Raw genomic sequence first — 23543 nt, 5'->3', positions numbered from 1 at the left:
AAAAAAAAAAAACTCAGTCCTTTAGTCTCTCTATAATGAGTCCCAGCACTCCTGGGGACACTGTGCAAGAGACCTATATTTACACTTCACACAAGTCCTCAATGAGAGTATTCACATACTCCTTACTGCAGACTAATGTCTCCTGGAGTATATAGGAGATTTGCTTGTAAATACTTAATGGATATATTCACAGGTAGGCTAATCCACATATAAAGTGGATAGAGCCCATCATTTTGTAATCTAGAAACTAACAAAAGTGAGTGATGCATGTAAGTGGCTCTATAAAATTTGCCCCTAACTTTGGTCTCTTTTTCAGCTGCCGACATGCAGCTTTTCTAGCCGTCAATGTTATCTTGGGTCTCACAGTTTTCAGACACTGAATTAGGCTGAGTCCATGTTAGTGGATTGAAATTTTAATGTAAGTATCTGATTCAAAAGTATATATAGTAACTGCTTCCCCGCAAGAGTTTCTAGGTAATGTCAAGAACAGTCATATACGTGCAATGGGATGTGCTTGCAATTATTATGGCTGTAATTGTAAACAAAGAAACCCATACATTCAATATGTATTAGAAAGCAAAGTTTCTGTCATAGATTAGGATTACAAAATACAACATCATTCCAAAAAATATAGTGCTGTAGCAGTCCTGTGGATGTGCCATTGTCAATCTATTGTCTAGATAGGTTCCACCATTCAGCAAAGGCAATACTAATATGGTTGTTGCTAAGTAGTGCTATACGGATGTCAAAAGTGACCAAAACTCTTGAGTGATAATAGTTCTGATCTCCATTTCACCATAGCAAAGCTACCATGATGGTTAACTCTCACCTGAGTTGGTCATGGACTTCTTTTCCAAGCTTCATACGACCCAGTGCTAGGGCAGCTGCCTGGCGTACTTCTGAGTTCCAGTCATTCCACATCAACTGTGCAAGCTTGTTCTTCAGGTCCTATGCACAAGATCAACACGAGCTGAAGTTGACTCATTACAGTATTAACCAACCTTGGGCTTTGAATTCAAAGACACCAATTTAGAATGGGATTTTCAAACAAGCTTTGCATGGACCTAATTCTGCTGCCATTGAAGTGAATGGTGGAACGCATATTGGCCTAACTTTGTTTCCACTTCGCCATCAATCTCAGCCTAGACCACTCTACACAGGAGATCCACTTCTGCGACACTACAGTACAAATAAGTGATGATCACATAAACACCACTCTACAATGGAAACCTACTGACCGCTTTACTTTCAGGCCTCCAGCTTTTATCCAAAACACATCACATGATCCACTGTCCACAGCCAAGCCCTAAGATACAACTACATGTGTTCCAATCCCTCAGACAGAGACAAACACCTACAGGATCTCGCTCAAGCATTCTTAAAACTACAATAACCACCAGAAGTGAAGAAACAGATTGATAAAGTCGGGCAGATACAACAGAATATCACTAGCCATTACCTACAGCCCCCAGCTAAAACCTCTCCAGCACATCATCAAGGATTTACAACCTGTCATAGATGATAATTCCTCACTCTCATAGATCTTGGAAGGCAGGCCAATCCTTGCTTATAGACAGCCCTCCACTTTGAGACAAAAACCACCAATTTCACACGCCACAATGGAAACACTAATCTAGGAACCTATTACTGTCACAAATCCTGTTGCCATCTCTGTCCACATCAGACCCCCACACAAGAAGCCACCCGGCCATTGCTGCTGGCGGTGCGCCGAGCGGTGAACAGTGAGCTGGCCACACATGCGTAGAGGCGCCCCAGCCTGAATCCACAGGTGTTAGGACCCCGTGGCTACCAGCCCCTATGCAGGGACGCCGCGTAGCGTAACGCGGGGAATACAAAAGGGAGGGCAGATGGCAGGAGAGGGGGAGAGCAGGAGCTGGTTGTGCACTCAACCCCAGCAGGTGGAGCGAAGGTAGCCCCGGGGACAGAGCGGATGGCAGGAAGCCGGGACCATCTCAGCTGGACAAGCGACCCAGAGGCGAGGCGGTGGACGAGGGAGAAGCTAGAAAAGGGGACCTCCCCTGTGGCGGGACTGCTGGTGACAGTGGGGAGAGGCTCGATAGGGGCCACAAGGGGATAGAGGCGGAGAGAGGGTAGGGGGCTCAGAGATGCTCTGACCCGATCTCTGCTACACACACGTCTATACCATCACAGGCCCTAACCACATCAGCTATAGTACCATCAAAGGCTCATTCACGTGCACATCTTCTAATGTAATATATGCCATCACATGCCAACAATACCCTTTTTCCATGTACATCGGACGACCCAGACTGTCTCTATGCAAAAGAATAAATGGACACAAATCAGACATTAAGAATGGCAACATACAAAAAACAGTGGGGGAGCACTTTAACCTCCCTGGGCACACAGTTTCTGACTTGCAAGTTGCCACTGTCAGGGGGAAAAACTTCAAAAACAGACTGCAATGGAAAACTGCTGAGCTAGAATTATATGCAAATTTGATACCTTAAACCAAGGTTTAAATAGACACATGGAATGATTCTTGCATTACAATAGGTAATTTCCCATTCAGGTACTCTTACCTTCTCACCACTGTTAGAGAGGAGCCAAGTCTACTCTGATTTAATTAGCAGGTGACAGTGAGGGGAGAGGCTCGATAGGCCCATCTTTGTATCCTTTTTAATTTTTTTCAGTATCTGATGAAGTGAATTGTAGCCCATGAAAGCTTATGCCAGTGTTTCTTAAACTGTGTTCCGTGGCACACCGGTGTGCCACGAGGCAGTTGGAGATGTGTTGCGGAGAACAACAGAATTCAAAATGGCTGCCCTTAAAGGGGCAGGCAACCTTTTTTTTTGCTCAATAACTCCCCCCCACCGACCATATTTCCCCCGACTTTTTTTTTTTTTGCTCAACAAAAAAATCCTTAGTGTTACTCATAAAAGTTATTGTTTGGTGTTCTCGGTCTAAAAAAGTTTAAGAAACACTGGCTTATGCCCTATTACCTAATAAATTCTTTAGTGTTTAAAGTGCCACCAGACCCGTTATTTTTGATCCCATTGAAGTCAGTGGGAATTTTACTATTGACTTTAGTAGAAGTAAAATTAGACTAACACTGCAGGCATGTTTACACTATAGGGGAGATCGATGCTATCGCAGTCGATTTTCCAGATTCAATTTAGCGGGTCTAGTAAAGATGCACTAAATTGAACTCAGAGAGTGCCCCATCGGCACCAGTACTCCTGCTCCTCATGAGGAGTAAGGAAAGTTGATGGGAGCTTTTCCTCCTGTCAACCTCCTGCTGTGTGGGCAGTGATTTAAATACAGTAGTGCAATGATCTTTTAATGTGAGATCACATCACCACCATTTTGCTTAGATTAAAACACAATTTAGTTGATAACTTTTTACTCTGGTGTGTCAAACCTTCCCGGTAGAGGAACACAGAGAAAGAGCTTCTGCTTTTAGTAGAAGCTGTCATGAAGTGTGGTGTCCTGAATAAACTGTGTAATCTATGGCTGAGAAGAAACTACTAGAAGTGTGGACAATAAGAAGTCCCAGTCCTGCTCCTAGTGAAGTCAGTGAGAGTCTTGCCACTGACTTCCATTTGTGCAGGGCCAAAATGATCCATTTCTTAAGCGGCTGCAGTATGCTAACACTCACTAGAATTTGAAAGTCACTTATGTCTAGGGAGCTTGAGGCAAGCTTACCTGGCTTATATTCCCCCGGATACGAGAGAGAGCCCTGCAGGCTAAAATCCGATCTTTCCACTGGCAGCTGTTCAGTTTGGCTGCTAGTAGGGAGTAAACCAAGCTCTGGAAAAGGAGGAAGATGTTTATAAAGAGTGCAGGGTAAAACAAGTACACTAAGAACTGACATAATAGCTAGATATTCTCTTGCAGAGTAATTTCAGGAACCAACTAAGAGAGTGAGAGACTGAGGAACTGGCCTTCATATAGAAATTTGACACATTTCCCCAGGAACTGAACAAAGACATTTCCTGGATGAGCTGTTATATTCAACACCCAAACGACATCAAAAGCTAAGTATCGGTCACTTACAGCCCACTCTTAGCCTCATGTAGCACAATGAAAGAGCTTAGCCTCACCCAGAAGGGCCTAGAGATGCCCACAATATTTTACAGAAATTAGCTTATGCTGTTTTGCCTAACACAGCTGACGAGCGCTTGTTTGGTCAGAGCAGGAAGGTTTCTATGATACACTGTATAGAAAAAAACACCTAATAAAAAAAATCCCAATGAAACCATGAGGAGAGATAAGATGATTTTGGTTTCTTTAGAAGGACAAGAGGGAGGGCAATTAAAGAGGGTTAAAACTCTGCTACAGTCTCTCTTACGGTAGAGGAAGAATCGTGGACATGGCTCACAGGAAACGATAAACCTTTGCAGCTTTTAGGGGATGGGAAATGAAAGCAGCAGAAATTCTTGCTGCGAGAAATGACAGATAGATAAATAGCAAAATTGGTTCTTCAATTAATTTTTTTTGCTTTTATTTTTACTATATTTTCCTATCCAATTATAAACAACATTAAATGTAGAACCAAGAGAGAAGTGCTCCTGCTCTCAAATGACGGAGGATACATCCTGCACTGCACATACTCTTGCAGTGGTATGTATGGTATGTGTAGCTGCATAGCACAGTGAAAACCAGGCTGCAGCCATACTATGGTGTGTAGCTACGCATCAGTAAAAGACTCCAGCACCAGGGATGCAGCAGGGAAAGGCTCAACATTGAGAAACTGCCAGAGCCTTTCTCCGCTGCCTAAGTCTTTCACTGTGGCAGGGAAAGACTCTGGCAGCTCCCTGTGGGGAAAAAGACTCTAGAAGTGGGGAATCAGCAGGACACTACACTGCTACAGGGAAGCCCTGCATGGGCAAGTAAAAAGCCCTGTAGGCAGTGTTTCCTGAAATCTGTGCACTTGTGCGGCCATGCAGGACAGATTCCAATGCTGCCCAGGTGATTAGCCCACAGCTAGATTTTTTGTTTTTACTTGTGGTGCACATTTGTATGTGCCTTGCTGTACAGAAAAAAAAGAATCCACACTTGGATGGAAAAAATCTGCACATGGATGGAAAAGATTAGAGGGTACATTGCCTGAAGGGTACATATCCAGGAGCATACTTAGAGGGTTCAGATGTGTTTTTACATGCCTGAACAGTGTATCACCATCCACACTACTATTTATGCCCACATTTACAGAGGACATGCAGTATATGTATTCTACATGCTGCTGAAAGGAGCATGCAGTGCATTTATACCTTGAGAAGACCTGAAATAGAGCTTTGGATAAAGTAATAAATAAACCACAGCAGAACAGACTCTGTTCAGTCATTTCTTGCAGAGTGAGAAAATCACCCCTGTGCAGAGATTCAGGACAAGGAGTTAAGTGGTGCAGAGGTCTTGTGCTGGACCTCTGAATGGGGTGAATTTCACCCAGGGAGACAGAACCAGAAGGCAGGGCCGATCCCAGCCACAAAGATCCTTCCTCTCTTTCTGTGGCATCTTTCTCCTCCCCAGTGAGGGTACCTACTGAGTGTTCGCTTAGCTGAGATAATAGAAGACACGCCTGCTCCTCTGTGGTACTGTCATTGTTATCAAACATCTGGGAAAGGATCTTCTTTACTACAGGGACAGTGACAATGCCTTCCAATGCCAGGCACTGTGCTGCTGCCCAGCTATCTGCAGAATTGCCTACCAACAAGGAGGAAAAAAGAGAGAGGGGAAGTTACTGTACCACAGGATATATGATGTCCATTCTGTTGCTATAATGCTTTCTTTAGCATATCTCAAAAGCACTGACAGTTCAACCTCCAGCACTAATGTTCCAAACTGAAGACTCAGGCTGTCACCCCCCATGTCCTGCAGAATTGACAAGCAAGTTCGTGATCAGGGCAGAAAGAAGTCAGAGAGAGAATGTGCAAAGGAACTATCTCCTTTAGCTTTTGGAGAAGCAGGACTTCATTGGGGTTGGTCCTGCTTTGAGCAGGGAGTTGGACTAGATGAAGTCCTGAGGTCTCTTCCAACCCTAATCTTCTATGATTCTATAATTTGTATATTACCTGTATACAACAAAGATTACATAAACCCCCCCACCATAATCCATCATCAATTTCTACTCTCAAATGGAACACCCTCAAGATTCCAAATTGTGACTCATGCTTGGGTCAACAGAATTATTAATAAAATATTAATTCCAAAATGACACCAAGCAAGTGCCACTGTTTTAAGTAGGCCTCTTAGAAATGACAGACCACTAACTACAATCTCACTTTTAAAATGTGAAGTGTGTGATGCACCCAGACTCTTGAGATAGCTAATTTTAAAGATGTTTCTCTTTTTCTTGAGCAACACTAATAAATACCAGATACCTGTTTCTCTTTATATGAAAGTCAGTGAAAATAGCTGCAGTACATTTAACTGTCTGGGCCACAAAAGTCATTCTAAAGTATCACTGCAGAATTGTCTGCTGGACACAATATTCTTTACTTCCCCTTCTAAATATAGTGTAGCAGTGTTGTGCACTGCTGAACAACTGTTAAGCCCTGAAGCAGAAGGAACTGAATGTTTTTCAAGGATCAACCAGATTTCCTCCCTTCTATCTTGAATCAGAATGACATGAAGTGGTTGTGTGGGAGCACTGGTGGTTTAGCACATTACACTCTCTTATAAAGGTTATCATTTCCAGTCCCAGTTCTTTGTGACTGGCAAGGCACATAATGTTCAGAGGCACTGCACTCCAAACTGGGAAAGACCCACCATCCCTCTCTTTCCAGTGAACCACTCTGCTAATATACTGAATGGCTCTGGACTGGGAGGGAGCTGTATCTATGCCATTTAGGCTGAAGGGTGTAGCTGCAAACTAGGAATTTTGAAGCTGATAAAGGTGTAGGAGAAAAGTAAACAACAAAGGGAAGCAACAGCCAAGCCACTTACCATGCACCAGAGCATCTTTCATGATCATCCGTGCCTCATCATTCCACATCCCAGTGGTGTAGTGGCACACGGCAGCTGCCATTCTCACATGGGCATTCTCATCCCTCAAAGTCTTGCTAAGCAAAGGCTGTAATTCTACAGGCACATCCTGAATAACTGAGGCCTTTCCAATACCATGTAGTCCTACAACTGAGGAGATAAGGAGCTCTAAATGAGACTGCAGCTTTTCTGTTTCTCCCTCTGCTATCCACACGGAAACAGCAACATATTTTTTATCCCTTTGCCATATGGAGTGTTTGATTAAATGTTAATTTACAAATATACTGCCCTTCTCAAACATACCTCCCCCCTTACTGAGAATCTTAAAGCATTTCACACCAGTAATGAATTAAACTTCACAACCCATGGCATGCTCAAATCCATTTTATAGATAGACACACAGACAAAGAGAGGGCATGTAACTTGCCCAAGGACACATCAAGAAGTCAGTGGCAAACCAGGGGAGACAACCTTATCTCCGCATTCCCAGCCATGTACATTAACCACAAGAACATGGTTCCTCTCATATTTAATATATGCAGGATAGTCCATCTGGAATGCAGAGGATGTGTTCAGAATTTATATATATTTAAAAATAAGACTGATCAAATCATTTGATTTTAGGGTACTTAATACAGGTCATGTATGAAATGGCTTTAAAAGATTAGTCCAAATTGGAGCATTCTTACTGTCTACCAGTGATGTCATAACACTGCTTCCAGTAATATAAGGCCATTCCTTTTATTTTTGTTCAGAAACTGTATTTCATGATGAAAGTGAGGGCATGCGCCCTGGTGTGTAGCTCCAGCCAGAACCAGATGAGCTGCAGCAAAAGCCAGCAGGGAGCTATTTAAAGAGCTGGCAGGGACCCGGGTTGCAATAGGACAATAGCTATAAAATATTTAAGTTACTTTCACCCCAATTATATAACAGCAACATGATTCCTCACATTAACAGTGTAAGTCAACAGTGTTAAATTAGGCTTCTCTCACCTGACTCCTGGCTGTCACTATCTAGTCTGGGTCGCTCCACTACTGCGGTGGCACAGGTTATTAGAGCTGTGACCCGACTGACATCATGTATATCTGTGAGAGCTCTCATTAAGCCTTCAATGGTTGCATTCTGCCAACGGGGAGCTGAGCATTAGGAAGGAAGGAGACAGAAGCAAATATGTTCTGATAACAAAGAACTGGAATCTTTAACACATCTACCAGTTGTGAAGAAGTCCCATCTCTGGGTTCATTTTAAACTGGACAAAGCATAGGATAATCTACAGGTGAGAACAATCCTGCATGGAGGAGATGCGACTATGTGACCTCTTAGAATAAAAAATATTATTTACTGTTATAGACATATGCATAGGAAAGAGTTTTAGACAGGCAATCAAAGACTGCCAGTTCCTCTTGCATGACTCACCAAGCAGACTAATGTCTACCTTCAGCCACTATAGACCAGAGAGACTGGAATTTCAATAAGCACCTCTACTCACTCAGCTTCCAGGCACTCTTCCACTGCTCCAGCATAATTCTGAGGATATGTATGTGCTGAGACAGGACTTCTGTAGGCTCCTTGTGTTTAACTCTCCTTCTCCTGGCCTTTGCAGGAGTTGACTCCTGGTCCCTTTGTGCAAAATCATCAGCAAGGGTAGGCAGAGCAATCCAATGGAAAGCTCCTCTCACAGGCCTCCGAGCTGCTTAGACAATATTATTGGAAACAGATTAGTACCAGCCCACTTTATCCCCAAAATGATCAACTAAGAAACACCACACACCTCAGTGTTTCTGAAAAAAAAATTAATTTTTTGTACCTAGCCTTCTTTTGGATGGAGAGAAATAAAGGCAGGACACTGGCTACTTTAATACAGTGAATTTGGGGATAGATGAAGACTTGGAAGCTGTCCCCTTTGAGTAGAATTAAGAGTTTTATCTCATACAGTGTGTTTTTACTGAATAGCTTGGACAACTGAAGCCTCCACACACACATAGAGCAGGTAAAGCACAAGTCAAAACAGTGCAAGGGATAAGTCTGTGATCAAAGAGGTGTTTTCTCTGTCCCCATGAAAGCTTGTCCATATTTTGCCAAGTTACGAGCACCAGAAAATTGCCAGTCGCATATATTCAGAAGAACTTGTTCAAGACTTGTCTTTAATTTTAATTATGAGTACAATTATGAACAATTAGACTATATATACACCCAGGCCCCACTGAGCCTTCTGCATCATTCTTGAGGGCCTACAAAACACTATCTCCCTCCAAATAAGATGGATCCTCCTCCTTCTCCTCTTACCGCTTCTCCCTTTGAAATATTCTTTGGCATAGGAGGGATGCACTGAACTGTCCAAAAGACCGTAAGTTCTAGATGCACTTCTTCTACTGACTGATGTTAATAATTTTTCAAACTTCAGTCTTTATTGAGTATGGATGGCCTCAAACCCTTATTGCAGGAGAGAAATCTGTATCAGTCCCTTTTCATTTTACAAAAGGAATGTGAAAGGTTGCAAAAGATCACAGAGCAGGTAAGGAACAAAACCAAGCTCTCTAATATGCAGATCTTTCTGCCTCTCAGAAATAAACTGCCAAAGGTATGTACTTTCCATGTGTTAACTAGTCTCCTCAAATGGCTCTTTCATGGAAGATAACAGTCTACTGCTTCTGACAGCTAAGGAGGTATTTCTTTAACTCCAGTTGTAGAGATCTGTGCTAAGCCTATAAATCTAAAGGTCCTAGGGTCCAAAATCTGCTGATGATTCTTCTCGGGGCCATTAGAGTTACACATAATTTGTTGTGGGTTCCTCCTCCCTGTTTTTTATTATCACATTAAAAGTTAATGTAGCAAAATCAAGCACTCGGAAGTTAGAAAGTATCTGTGCAACCTTAATTCTACCCCTTTTCAATTATGAAATAACTTACTATTACAGGATTTGATACAGGGATGGGGGTCTTGCTATAAATTAGTGAATGAGTAAAAAAATTTTGCAGAATAGAGAAAGCTAAAGAAAGACAAAATCTCAGCTCAAAAGCCTGTCACTACAACAGGACAGTCTGCGGGTCTATATTTGATCAGTTGGTGTTCCTCAAAAGTCACACGAAGTAGGAAAGTCCAACTGAAAGCAGGAGCATTCATCCTCTTTCATACCTTAACCCCATATTCATCGCCTCTCAACTAAAACTACTCAGATATACCCTAGAATTTTTGGCACTATATGCCCATGCATTTCAAAGGTACACCACAAAAGTTACCATATTGATTTATGTGCTACTACTTAGTAGGACTCAATCACAAGTAAACAAGGAAGTCTACTTCAATGGAAAGCCAGAGACAAGAAACAGGAATGATTTCCCCTACACAATCTCTTTGAGAGTTATAATCTACTTGTAAAAAGCAGTACTCTGAAGTATTCAGTGTCTCCCATGCTGACATAAGTCTCATACCTGCTTTCTGTGACCTGAAACTCCAGTGCTCTGGAGGTCTTGGGAAGTGCTGCTGAAGGTGTTTGTAGTACTCATCATGATTCTCCAGGACGATGCGATCCTTCCCTATCTCATCTATCTGATGGACAATCTTGACTGTCCCTAAATATACAAGTATCAGAGGGGTAGCCGTGTTAGTCTGAATCTGCAAAAGCCCACGAAAGCTTATGCTCCTACACTTCAGTTAGTCTATAAGGTGCCACAGGACTCCTCGTCGCTCCTAAATATACACAGGAACAAATAATGTACACAGTAGATCCTCACTGTCTATATCCACTGTCGGGCTTTGTAGATTAGAAACATACTAAGAGGGGGATAAATCTATTATTTCCCCCAAGACTTTTGAGAATGCTATTGCTGCTGTTGGGAGGGCCTTCATAATGCAGCCCAGGGAGGGTTTCAAGAGTCAGTTACAATGTAGCTGTGGCTTTAGAGCTAGCTGTTGGGTCCATTTCAGAAAAAAATTTATAACTTTTGATCAGTATGTTAACTTTGCAACAAAGCCGGTCCAGGGGTCAATTGCACAGGGGTCATTCCTGAGGCTACATCTCTCTCCAGAAACACACAACCGGTAGGCTAGCTATCCTCTACTTTGTCTCATTTAAACAGGAATAACTTAAAACCCAAGTAGTTCTGTGCACCTCAGAGGCTAACACAAAAATATGTATAGTATTATGAGCTTTCATGGTCAAAACCCACTTTTCCATATGAGATGATCTGATACATATATTTTTGTTAGTCTCCTAGGTGCCACAGGACTACTTGTTTTTTTTAAAGTTGTTTTTAACATTACAGATCAACACGGGTGCCCTTCTGAGACTTTTAAACGGGAATGAAGATCTTTTCCCACTGATTTCTCAGATCCTGTGGATGATGGAGCTGATCATAATTTCACAAGGTCTACATAGATAAGAGCATAGAATCCATATGTTAGCATATCAGCATGGACATGGCAAAATTATTTAATGAAAAACTTACCATCAACCCCAAATAACAAGTCAAAAATTGTTTCAGAGACTGCCCCAGTGCCCTTACCTCGCTAATTTCTTTGGCTTTACCATTACATTTTTCTTGTTTCTTTAAAACTAAACATCCAGAGGAAACTGGATCTGACTATTCACAAAATGCTGCCAAATACACACAGAGAACAAACTGAAGAAAGCAAGAAATTATTTTCTTCAATCTCTTTTTGTTACTGTGTTCGCCAGCATTACTTGTAACCATAGCAGGGAGACTATTTCAAACAAAAATATGCTTAACTTGATGGAGCCCCTTTAACTACTTCCTACCTCAAAGCTCTATGCACTTGTTCAATTATTTAAAATGCACACAAGGAACAACAGACATCTAAACAAACTTGCCCATTCAAGTCCAACCCGATTGCCAAATGACAGACTACCTAAGAATATAAGGTATTTTTTTAAGAATATAAGATTATCCAGACCCTTAATATATACAATCCTCTACCTCAGACAGATCTTTTTCATTGTATCCTAAAAAACTTATCTGTAAGACTAATGAAATGAGTGAGTCCCAGAGTCAAGAACCCCTCATGCTGCAATGAGCTCTCTGTTTGCAGCAGCATTTAACAAGCATGCTGCTGCATTCTGCACTAGCAACTTTTTCAAACAGTCTCCAGCTGTGGCCCCACAGAGTGCACTACATTACAAGGCACCAGTCCTTTGAGATTAAAAGTGTCAATAGAGTTAAATCAGTACATTCTTGCAGTGTTTACAACAATTGCCCATGGCTGTGTCTACATTGGCGTGATCTTGCGCCAAAGTGGCCGCTTTTTCACAAAAACATGCTGCCTGTCTACACTGGCGGGGAGTTCTTGTGCAAGAACACTGAAGTTCTAAAGTGTGAAATCAGTGCTTCTTGTGCAAGAACTATGATGCTCCTGCTCAGGAATAAGCCCTCTTGTGCAACTGTTCTTGCGCAAGAGGCCAGTGTAGACAGGCAACATGAATTTCTTGCGCAAGAAAGCCCGATGGTTAAAATGGCCATCAGAGCTTTCTTGCGCAAAAGACCGTCTACACTGGCACGGATGCTCTTGCGCAAAAGTACATCTCTTGCGCAAAGGCACATGACAGTGTAGACGGTCTCTTGCGCAAATACTTTAACACAAGAACTCTTGCATTGAAGAGTATTTGCGCAAGATCATGCCAATATAGACGTAGCTCTCGTGTTTTAGTATGAACATAAGAACATAAGAATGGCCGTACTGGGAAAGACCAAAGGTCCATCCAGCCCAGTACCTTGTCTGCCAACAGTGGCCAATACCCGGTGTCCCAGAGGGAGTGAAATGAACAGGGAATGATCAAACGAGCTCTCTCCTGCCATCCGCCTCCACCCTCTGACAAACAGAGGCTAGGGACACCATTCCTTACCCATACTGGCTTATAGCCATTTATGGACTTAACCTCCATGAGTTTATCTAGTTCTCTTTTAAACCCTGTTATAGTCCTAGCCTTCACAGCCTCCTCAGGCAAAGAGTTCCACAGATTGACTATGCGCTGTGTGAAGAAGAACTTTCTTTTATTTGTTTTAAACCTGCTGCCCATTAGTTTCATTTGGTAGCCCCTAGTTCTTATATTATAGGAACAAGTAAATAACTTTTCCTTATTCACTTTCTCCACACCACTCATGATTTTATATACTCTATCATATCCCCACTTAGTCTCCTCTTTTTCAAGCTGAAAAGTCCCAGTCTCTTTAATCACTTCTCATATGGGACCCGTTCCAAACCCCTAATCATTTTAATTGCCCTTCTCTGAACCTTTTCTAATGCCAGTATATCTTTTTTGAGATGAGGAGACCGCATCTGTACACGGTATTCAAGATGTGGGCGTACCATGGATTTACATAAGGGCAATAAGATATTCTCTGTCCTATTCTCTATCCCTTTTTTAGTGATTCCTAACATCCTGTTTACTTTTTTGACTGCCGCTGCACACTGCATGGTTGTCTCAGAAAACTATCCACAATGACTCCAAGATCTCTTTCCTGATTAGTTGTAGCTAAATTAGCCTCCATCATATTATATGTATAGTTGGGGTTATTTTTTCCAATGTGCATTACTTTACATTTATCCACATTAAATTTCATTTTCCATTTTGTTGCCCAGTCACTTAGTTTGGTGAGATCTTTTTGAAGTTCTTCACAGTCTGCTTTGGTTTTAACTATCTTGAGCAGCTTAGTGTCGTCTGCAAACTTTGCCACTTTACTGTTTACCCTTTTCTCCAGATTATTTATGAATAAGTTGAATAGGACTGGTCCTAGGACTGACCCTTGGGGAATTACTATTTACCCCCTCCATTCTGAAAATTTACCATTTATTCCTACCCTTTGTTTCCCATCTTTTAACCAGTTCTCAGTCCATGAAAGGATCTTACTTCTTATTCCATGACAACTTAATTTACGTAAGAGTCTTTGGTGAGGGACCTTGTTCCAAACCCCTAATCATTGTAATTGCCCTTTTCTGAACCTTTTCTGGAAATCTAAGTACACTATATCTACTGGATCCCCCTCGTGCACATGTTTGTTGAACCCTTCAAAGAACTCTAAGGGTATGTCTACACTGCTACCCTAGTTTGAACTAGGGTGGCTAATGTAGGCATTCGAAGTTGCAAATGAAGCCCGGGATTTAAATATCCCGGGCTTCATTTGCATCTTGCTGGGTGCTGCCATTTTTAAATCCCCCTTAGTGCGGACTCCGTGCCTGCGGCTACACGCGGCACGGAGTAGGTAGTTCGAATTAGGCTCTCTAATTCGAACTACCGGTACACCTCGCGAGGAGTAACGGTAGTTCAAATTAGAGATCCTAATTCGAACTACCTACTCCGTGCCGCGTGTAGCCGCAGGCACAGAGTCCGCACTAAGGGGGATTTAAAAATGGCGGTGCCCGGCAACATGCAAATGAAGCCCGGGATATTTAAATCCCAGGCTTCATTTGCAACTTTGAATGCCTACATTAGCCACCCTAGTTCGAACTAGGGTGGCAGTGTAGACATACCCTAATAGATTAGCAAGACATGATTTCCCTTTATAGAAACCATGTTGACTTTTGCCCAACAAATTATGTTCTTCTGTGTGTCTGACAATTTTATTTTTTACTATTGTTTCAGCTAATTTGCCCAGTACTGACCTTAGACTTACCGGTCTGTAATTGCCAGGATCCCCTCTACAGCCCTTTTTAAATATTGGCACTACATTAGCTATCTTCCAGTCATTGGATACAGAAGCTAATTTAAAGGATAGGTTACAAACCATAGTTAATAGCTCCGCAATTTCACATCTGAGTTCTTTCAGAACTCTTGGGTGAATGCCATCTGGTCCCAATGACTTGTTACTGTTAAGTTTATCAATTAATTCCAAAACCTCCTTTAATGACACTTCAATCTGTGACAAGTCCTCAGATTTGTCACCTACAAAGGACGGGTCAGGTTTGGGAATCTCCCTAACATCCTCAGCCGTGAAGACTGAAGCAAAGAATTCATTTAATTTCTCTGCAATGACTTTATCGTCTTTAAGTGCTCCTTTTGTATCTTGATCGTCCAGGGTCCCCACTGGTTGTTTAGCAGGCTTCCTGCTTCTGATGTACTTAAACAACATTTTGTTATTACCTTTTGAGGTTTCGGCTAGCTGTTCTTCAAACTCCTTTTTGGCTTTTCTTATTACATTTTTACACTTAATTTGGCAGTGTTTATGCTCCTTTCTATTCACTACTCTAGGATTTGACTTATTCTTTATAAAAGATGTCTTTTTATCTCTCACTGCTTCTTTTACATTGTTGGTAAGCCACGATGGCTCTTTGTTAGTTCTTCTACTATGTTTTTTAATTTGGGGCATACATTTAAGTTGGGCCTCTATTATGGTGTCTTTGAAAAGTGTCCATGCAGCTTGCAGGGATTTTACTTTAGTCACTGTGCCTTTTAATTTCTGTTTAATTAACCTCCTCATTTTTGCATAGTTCCCCTTTTTGAAATTAAATGCCACAGTGTTGGGCTGCTGAGGTGTTCTTCCCACTACAGGAATGTTAAATGTTATTTATATTATGGTCGCTATTTCCAAGTGGTCCTGTTATAGTTATCTCTTGGACCAGATCCTGCACTCCACTGAGGACTAAATTGAGAATTGCCTCTCCCTTTGTGGGTTCCTGTACCAGCTGCTCCAAATAGCAGTCATTTAAGGTATCAAGAAATTTTATCTCTGCATCTTCTCCTGAGGTGACATGTACCCAGTCAATATGGGGATAGTTGAAATCCCCCACTATTATTGAGTTCTTTATTTTGATAGCCTCTCTAATCTCCCTTAGCATTTCATAGTCACTATTACTGTCCTGGTCAGGTGGTCGATAATAGATCCCTACTGTTATATTCTTATTGGAGCAGGGAATTACTATCCATAGCGATTCTATAGAACGTGTTGATTCATTTAAGATTTTTACTTCATTTGATTCTAAATTTTCTTTCACATATAGTGCCTCTCCCACACCCGCACGACCTGTTCTGTCCTTCCAATATCTCTTGTACCCCGGAATGATTGTGTCCCATTGATTGTTCTCACTCCACCAGGTTTCTGTGATGACTAATATTTCAGTACAGGCAGTCCCCGGGTTACGTACAAGATAGGGACTGTAGGTTTGTTCTTAAGTTGAATTTGTATGTAAGTCGGAACTGGTACATATTGTAGGGGAAACTCTAGCCAAACATTTTTTTTAGTTTTGGATAGCATAGGGAAAGGTTAACTCCCCTCTAATGTTTGTTTTGCTGTCTGTTCCCCTGTTCAAAAGATTTCACATCTATTTCTGTCCCTGTGACAAACTCAGGACTAAAGGAGTAACTCGTCAAATACCAAACAGCTCTGCACCATGCTTTGAGCTAATAGCTTTATTTCCACACCACCCAGGGTTCTAGGAGGAGGGTCCTTTTTTTGCTAACACAATGAGGCCAGCACTTTGTTTGTTTTGGTGGAGTCTTTGTTTGCCCAGGGAGCCCAGCATGTATAGGGGGAGGAGGGGCGGAGAGGCTGCTTTTGTCTGCTGTTCTGCAGCCTGTTGCTCAGGGGAGGGGGCAGCCTGTTGCTGGCAGGGGGGGAGGGGGGAGGCGTGCAGGATGCGAGGCCGTGGGGGGGGGCAGCGGGCGTGGGGAGGCACTTTTCCTCTGCCCGGCAGCTCTGCGGGATCCCTGTCCCTGTGGCCAGCTGCTGCAGGCAGAGGCCAGTTGGAGCCGGCCGAAGAGGAGGAGAAGGTGGATTCTAGGACCCAGGTGAGCGAGCCCCCGGGACGCTGCTGCTCTCCGGGAGCCCGGCATGTATAGAGGGGAGGAGGGGCAGAGAGGCTGCTTTTGTCTGCTGTTCGGCAGCCTGTTGCTCAGGGGAGGGGGCAGCCTGTTGCTGGCAGGGGGGTGGGGGGGCAGCGGGCGTGGGGAGGCACTTTTCCTCTGCCCGGCAGCTCTGCGGGACCCCAGTCGGAGCCGGCCCGAGGAGGAGGAGGATCCTAGGACCCAGGTGAGCGAGCCCCGGGAATGCTGCTGCGCATGTGCGGGAGTTGCCTCACCCCGTTCGTATCTAGGGATCCGACGTAAGTCGGATCCACGTAAGTCGGGGACTGCCTGTATCCTCCTTTAACACAAGGCACTCTAGTTCACACATGTTATTTTTTAGACTTCTAGCATTTGTGTACAAGCACTTTAAAAACTTGTCACTGTTTATTTGTCTGCCCTTTTCTGATGTGCCAGATTCTTTTTTATGTGAATGTTTTTTGTCTGATAACACTTGATTCAAAGTCACTAATCCTGTGATTACAGGCTGCTTCCTGAATACTCGGGCTGGGCCAGATCAGCCATCCACCATATAAAACCATGCATGGGAATTTGCAAGAGGTTCAGATGAAGTTCACATTACCAAAGTAGAGCTCCTGCTCAAAGGCATTTTTAGCGGTGTAGGAATATTTCCCAACACGGGACTTCAGCCATTCCCGATGAGATGCTGGTCTAAGACACTTCGTTCCTATTATATGAGCTGTACTGTTGGTACCAACTGGATCGTCTGTCCAAAGCACTCTCGGACAGTACGCAGGCACCCTGGCAGAAAATAAACATGCCGTTAGCCTAGTATTGGCTTATTGGGGAAGCAATTAGGAGGGAAAGGGGACAGTATTTGCTGTATTTTTAAAAAATTAACTTAATATCTATTATATGCTGTTCTAAAAATATTGAATTGTTGCTTTTATAATTCTCATCAACTCCAATAATGGTCAGGAACACTTGCATTACCATCGTCATTACCTAGCTCATCTTGATTGACTAAGCATGCCCACCTCTGCTTCATTCAGCACTCTTTGGCTGCTGTCGTGCAACCATGAGGTATTTTTTCTTTCTCTTTAATGCATACTCTTCAGCCTCATTCCCTGCCCTCACTTCCTAGCTTTCTCAGAAAGAAAATAAAAAGCCCTGATATTTTGGGATGAGAGACAGAGGTACGTTTATCTTATTTGTGCACTTCACAATTTTGAGAGTTGCTCAAATAGGTGATATGCATCATATCAAATATTAAAAATATAAGGCCATGCTAGCCATGCAGGGGGGAACAAAGAGATCTCTTTAAGACAGATTTTAAATTGAGTCCATACCAGGATACCTATGCATGTAGGGGGGAAATGATCACCATAAGCAGCTGATCAGGGTAGCTTCTTGTGAGTGTGCACAGTCACTATTCCCAGACAAAAGGCCATTCTGTCTCAAAGATCAAGACTGTCACTTCAAAAATTCCTGTTCCCTGAAGCAATCTCAGGATCATCTATGTCACTCCATTGGCTATCTGCTATCAGAGCACTTTTACCATCACCTGGGTGTGTAGGATCAGTAGACCCATCCCCCACTGCTGAGTTCTTCTGCATGGAGCTGCCAGCCAGGCTGAAAGCACTTCTCAGAGGAGGCTAGCTGAGCATCTGTAACAGATGTGGTCCTCAGTAAGCAACCCAACTCCACTAGAACTGCGTGCATCAGAGCAATATGAGTCACCTGGGATCCCAGACCTTGACTGAGGACTAAATGGCACTTATAACAGCATCCATGTTTCGCCTTGCAGCTTTCAAAACAAAGAAAGGTACTATGCTGACAGTCACTATTAAATAAGAAGTGTCACATCTCAATTACTGCAACATGCTCTTCTCTGGCCTGGACAAATGAAAACTTCCCCAGCTCATATCCATTCAGAATGCCGCTGCAAAGGTCATTTTCTTTGCCTATAGTGTTGACCATGTCATGCCTCTGCAACCCTACACTGGATCCTCCTTTTCTACCAATAAAACATAAGCTACTTGTCTTCACTTTCAAAACCCATCACAGTCAATCCCCACCCTTTCTATCATCTCTCATTTTGTATGAAGATGTTGATACTTACTTTTATTCCTATTGGCCTGTGAAGACAGTCTCTACTATCCACTTTTTAAATTTTCAAACAAATACCTTCATACTCTCTTCCAGCCATCCCCTCACAGCCAGGAAAAGCTCCTTATAAACATCTGCAAAACTCTCTTACTGTCATCTGTCAAGACCCTCCTGAAAACTCTCTTTTGCCAAGATGTGTACAAAAAAACCTCTTGAAAGCAGTTAGGCTGTTGGTGTGCTGAGACCACTGCCTATCACACTGGCTAATATTGTCTGATTATTGTCCCTTGAAGCCCCGCCTCCCGCATCTGTCTCTATTTATCTGTTAGCTCTTGTCTTATATTTAGATTATAAGCTCCTTGGGATAGGGACCTTCTTTGTGTTCTGTGTTTGTGCAAGGCCTAGCACAGTGGAGTCCTGGTGTGTGACAGGGGTTCTTAGGTACTATGGCAATATAAGTAGTACAATAAGGAGATAAGGGAAAGGGAAGAAGAATGTTAGCCTGACAATGAAAGATGTAGGTATTGAATCACTTTGGAAAACTTTTGTAGTTCTGGCTGGGAATTTTCCAATGAAACATTTTTCTTTCAGATAATGTTGATTTATCAAAATCAAAACATTGTTGTGGACTGAATCAATTCTGGTGAAACAGAATCCTGTTTCCTCCAGCTACCCCTCCTTCATTCCTGGAGAGTCCAGCTAAATGGCAGCTGGGCAGCCTGGGCTCTGAGGGTTCCTGGATCTGCGGCATCCCATCTGGCAGCTACCAGACACACAGAAATACCAGTACTTCCTGACCCTTGGACAGCACACGAGGCAGGCAAGTGAGGCTCTGGGAAAACCTGGAAGTCTTGGCTACCAAGCTCCCAGGCACCTCAGCAGCTCACATGGTAGGCTGCCACAACGCCAGGGGACCCTGGGAACACATTTTGTTTCAGAAACACCAACACATTCCTGTTGCAGTGTTTCTGAAACAACCAAATGCACTCCTAGTTCTTAAAAAAACAAATAATTGGTTTTGGATTTTCAAAGCATTTTCCAAAACTCTGACATTTTTCTCCAGAGCTGGGATTGTATTTACCACTCAGTTCTAAGCCGGAAGAGGCAGTATTATGCCTCTTGAATGAGTCCTCACCCGTAATAAACAGGAAGCAGTGTCTCTGTTTTCTTCTCCACATGGCTCTGTGGACTGAATTCCACAGCATCTTCTCCTGCTTGAATTGCATCCAGTAATCTCAACTCGCTTTCACAAGAGAGCTCATCCCTGATTCTGCTCCAGTCAAACTTTTGTTTTTTGAAGCCATGTACTTTCTCTTGTATCCAGCCACCCCAGGCAGTCTGTTGATTCACAATCCACTGAGCCGTGGACTTGTTTAGCTTCTCCAACAACATTTGCTCCCATCCCTTGGCCTCACTCTCTGATTCCTGCGTGTTATCCATGGATACTCTCTTGGTCTGTCTTCTGGCCATGGAGGATGATAACATTTCACAGGGTTCTGTCAGGAACGTCTGGGAGGCAGGAGATTCAAAAGGAAGAGATGGAGTAATAGGTGGCAGAGACGATTCTTTGAGTGAGCTGCTCAGTTTGGCTGTGTGCAGTCTTTCTTTCATGGGAACTTTAATCTTGATGTCCTTAGGTGGGGAATAATCCAGTTTCATATTGTGAGGTGGTTGCTTCAAAGGGCGAGGCTTGAGTGGTTGCTGCTTTACTATCTTAGCAGTGGGGTCTTTCCTTTTTGGTCTTTGGATGATGTCAGAAGCATTGTAGAGATCCTTGAAATCATACTCTTTATAGGACAGGCTTTGCAGTCCTCTGTGCTTCACAACTTCCTTGGAGAACCTCAGGTTTGTGGCTATCTTCAAGAAGTACTTTTTCTGGTAGAGCCTATAGTGCTGCTTGGAAAGGCAAAGGTCTTGTGAGGGGGTGGAGGGCTTTGGAGTCCGAAAACTTGCAGTAGAGCTGCTGTGCAACACCAAGTGCTTGGCTGGGTCATCTCCGTCCTCAGAGACTGTGACCTTCAGTTCAGCATCAAGAGGGAATTGATTAGTGCTGTTGTAAAAGGCTGATGTTTTCATCTTGCTAGCACTGGCGAAAATCCTGAGTGCTGCTGCTGACAAGGCCCTTAAAAATATAAAGATCAATTTGAAAAGCTGCGTTAATACAATAGCATCTCATGGTTCTCCAAGTTATTGCTGGAGTCCATCATATGTTCCAAAGAAGAAGGCCACCCCAGTTTATCCCATTCCATTGTGCAGGAAGGGGAAGCTCCATCATAGCAATTTCCCCTGTTGCCAGTAGAAGCATCTTTTAACAGTGAAGATACATTCAGTCTGCATTTCTAGAAGACACACTTTCCTAGTACCAGCCAGTGAAATGTGATTTGGCATAGGAATAGGACAGGACAGAGCTGGTACAATTAACTTGCTACCCAGGAAACGGTTCAGCAAAGCAATTAAGTACATATTTAATCTCCACTGAAAAGGGACTTAAGCATATACTTAAGTGCTTTGATGAACTGGAGCCTACATTTCTGTGAATGATAAAGGAAGGACAAAGGAGAATGGGATAAAGAGAGTGAGAGAGAGAGAGAGGAAAAGAAAATAAGCAAAAATCCATTCTCTTTCCCGTTAGCTTGTTTTCTTTTCTCTTTGATGCAGACATTCCATACCACAGAAAGAGCACAGGCAATTTAGTCACACTCCTCCCATATCATCCTGCCCTGACAGGGAGGAGAGTCTATCTTGGAGTAAAAAGAACTGATTCCATTTACATTATTCATTCAGTCCTATCATATTTTAGCACTCTTCCCATCAATCAACACTGCTGTAAGACTCATAAAGACATATATTTCAACACTTTTAGCCCTTTTACAGGGAGCTGTTCCTGTCTGCAAAAGTTACTGAATTATGAAGGGCTCTCTTTGTTCACAGAACAGGTAGGCATCATGGATGCTCTCCCACCCTATCAGGATGCCTCACCCAAACCTGAAGGGCCCTCTAAGAATCCCCTCTCAGTCAGCCCTTCTGCCGATACCTCCTTTTAGAAATGTGATTTTATAACAGAGATTTGTCCAATAGAAATTACTGATCTATAAAATTCATTTTATATAGGCCACTTCATCCACCCAGTAGTAACAAAACTTTTGTTCACTACCACTCTCAGTGGGATTTGAATCAGAAACATTGAGATGAAACATTCAGAGCATTACCAGTTCCCTGAAGCAACATATCCCATCTAATTTATTTTTCCTATCAGTCAGCACTTGCTGTTTGGTTCGTATGCCATCAGATTCCACTGATACTACAGATTAATTCTACTGAGGCTAGCAAAAAAACAAACAAAAAAAACCCACTCCACTTAGGAAGGCAGGAAAGACTTTGCATTTACCTTACAGAATGATTCCCACAGTCTTGGTCTTGTACAAACGGGCACAATCAGTATGCTAAATCTCAGTTTCTCTGTATCTAAAAAGCCCATCCCCAAGCTGTTTACAGTAGTTGCCTGGCAACTGGTGATGTACTTCAGTTCCATCAAGTGTCATTTGTCCCTATTACAAATCAGTTATTTATTTTTAAATAAAGCTCCCTATTTTAAATAACTGAAACACTTATTTATTGAGCACTACCTCATTTTGTTAGGGAAGTTTTTAATCTTCAGTTTTACATTATTTTTTATTAGTTACTGTTAGAGCCTTTTATTTCACACTATCTAACATCCGATCAGCATTCCCTAAATAAATCTGATTTTTGCTTGGCATAAACACAGCCTATGGATTCTCATAATCTTTGGCTCGTCTTCCCACAGTATTGTTTTACATTTTGATTCTAAGACAGATTGTAAATTCTTCACAGGAGAGATTTCTTATATTATGTATCTTGTGTAGTGACTAATGTGTTGTCAACTCTTTACATGAAAAAAATAAAATAAGAATAACTGTGTTTGAATTCTTTTTAGACTAAATTCAAGATAGAGCTACTCTGTTTTAAAACAAAACTTCTCACTTTTGCTATTAATTTTAATTTGTGAAGTTCCAACAGTTTACAAAAATTTACAAACAGAAGCACAGTCCCTGCCTTAAGTAGGCTGTAGTCCAACAGTTAGGCAGAAAGAAGACAAAAGCACATTGGGGAAACCCAGTGGACTGCAATAACTTATCTTGCAGAGATAATACTGGAAGAGATTTGTCCAGAATGGGCACAAAATATAATCCTCTTTCACTGCAAAGGCACTGAGGGTATGTCTACACTACAGCACTAATTCGAACTAACTTAATTTGAATTAGTTTATTTGAAATAAGCTAATTCGAATTAGTGCATCTAGACCTGAAAACTAATTCGAATTAGCATTTTGCTAATTCGAAATAGCATGTCCACATTGAGTGGACCCTGAACCGAAGTTAAGGCTGTCCAGAACCAGTACGGACAGGGCATCAGGTTAGGACTTAGTGTGGAGCTGCTGCCTCAGGTTAGCCGAGGGCTGTGCTTAAAGGGACCCGACCCCCACCCCGGACAGACAGTTCTCAGGGTTCCCCGCTTGCTTGTCTAACTCGAGGGACAGCAAAGCACTCCTGTCTTGGAGTGCCCTGAGTGCCCACACTCGGCACATCACAGCACTCGGCCATCAGCCCCGCTGCACTTGCTGCAGGCTGCCATCTGGAAGGGTCAATCGGGGGGCTGTCACAATCCAGGAGGCCCTGCAGGAGAGCTTCCA

The 23543-nt window shown here is 42.7% G+C and overlaps 1 protein-coding gene across 1 annotated transcript in view; it reads right to left on the bottom strand.

Moving 5' to 3' along the window:
* Positions 1-22366, bottom strand: part of HEATR4 (HEAT repeat containing 4) — a 48059-nt gene extending 25693 nt beyond the window's left edge. Inside the window, exons 1-10 of the mRNA XM_075927263.2 lie at positions 22221-22366; positions 19968-20954; positions 17346-17524; positions 10401-10541; positions 8459-8659; positions 7962-8105; positions 6931-7119; positions 5528-5688; positions 3688-3792; positions 830-948 (exon numbers count right to left, since the gene is read on the bottom strand). Coding sequence (XP_075783378.2) covers positions 830-948; positions 3688-3792; positions 5528-5688; positions 6931-7119; positions 7962-8105; positions 8459-8659; positions 10401-10541; positions 17346-17524; positions 19968-20908 — 2180 coding nt within the window. The 5' untranslated portion in view covers positions 20909-20954; positions 22221-22366. The remainder of the gene's footprint in view (positions 1-829; positions 949-3687; positions 3793-5527; positions 5689-6930; positions 7120-7961; positions 8106-8458; positions 8660-10400; positions 10542-17345; positions 17525-19967; positions 20955-22220) is intronic.
* Positions 22367-23543: the final 1177 nt, after the last annotated feature.

Source organism: Pelodiscus sinensis, chromosome 5, assembly GCF_052426305.1.
Source record: "Pelodiscus sinensis isolate ZL-2025 chromosome 5, ASM5242630v1, whole genome shotgun sequence".
Lineage (NCBI taxonomy): Eukaryota > Metazoa > Chordata > Testudines > Trionychidae > Pelodiscus > Pelodiscus sinensis.
This window is presented reverse-complemented; position numbering and strand designations above follow the sequence as displayed.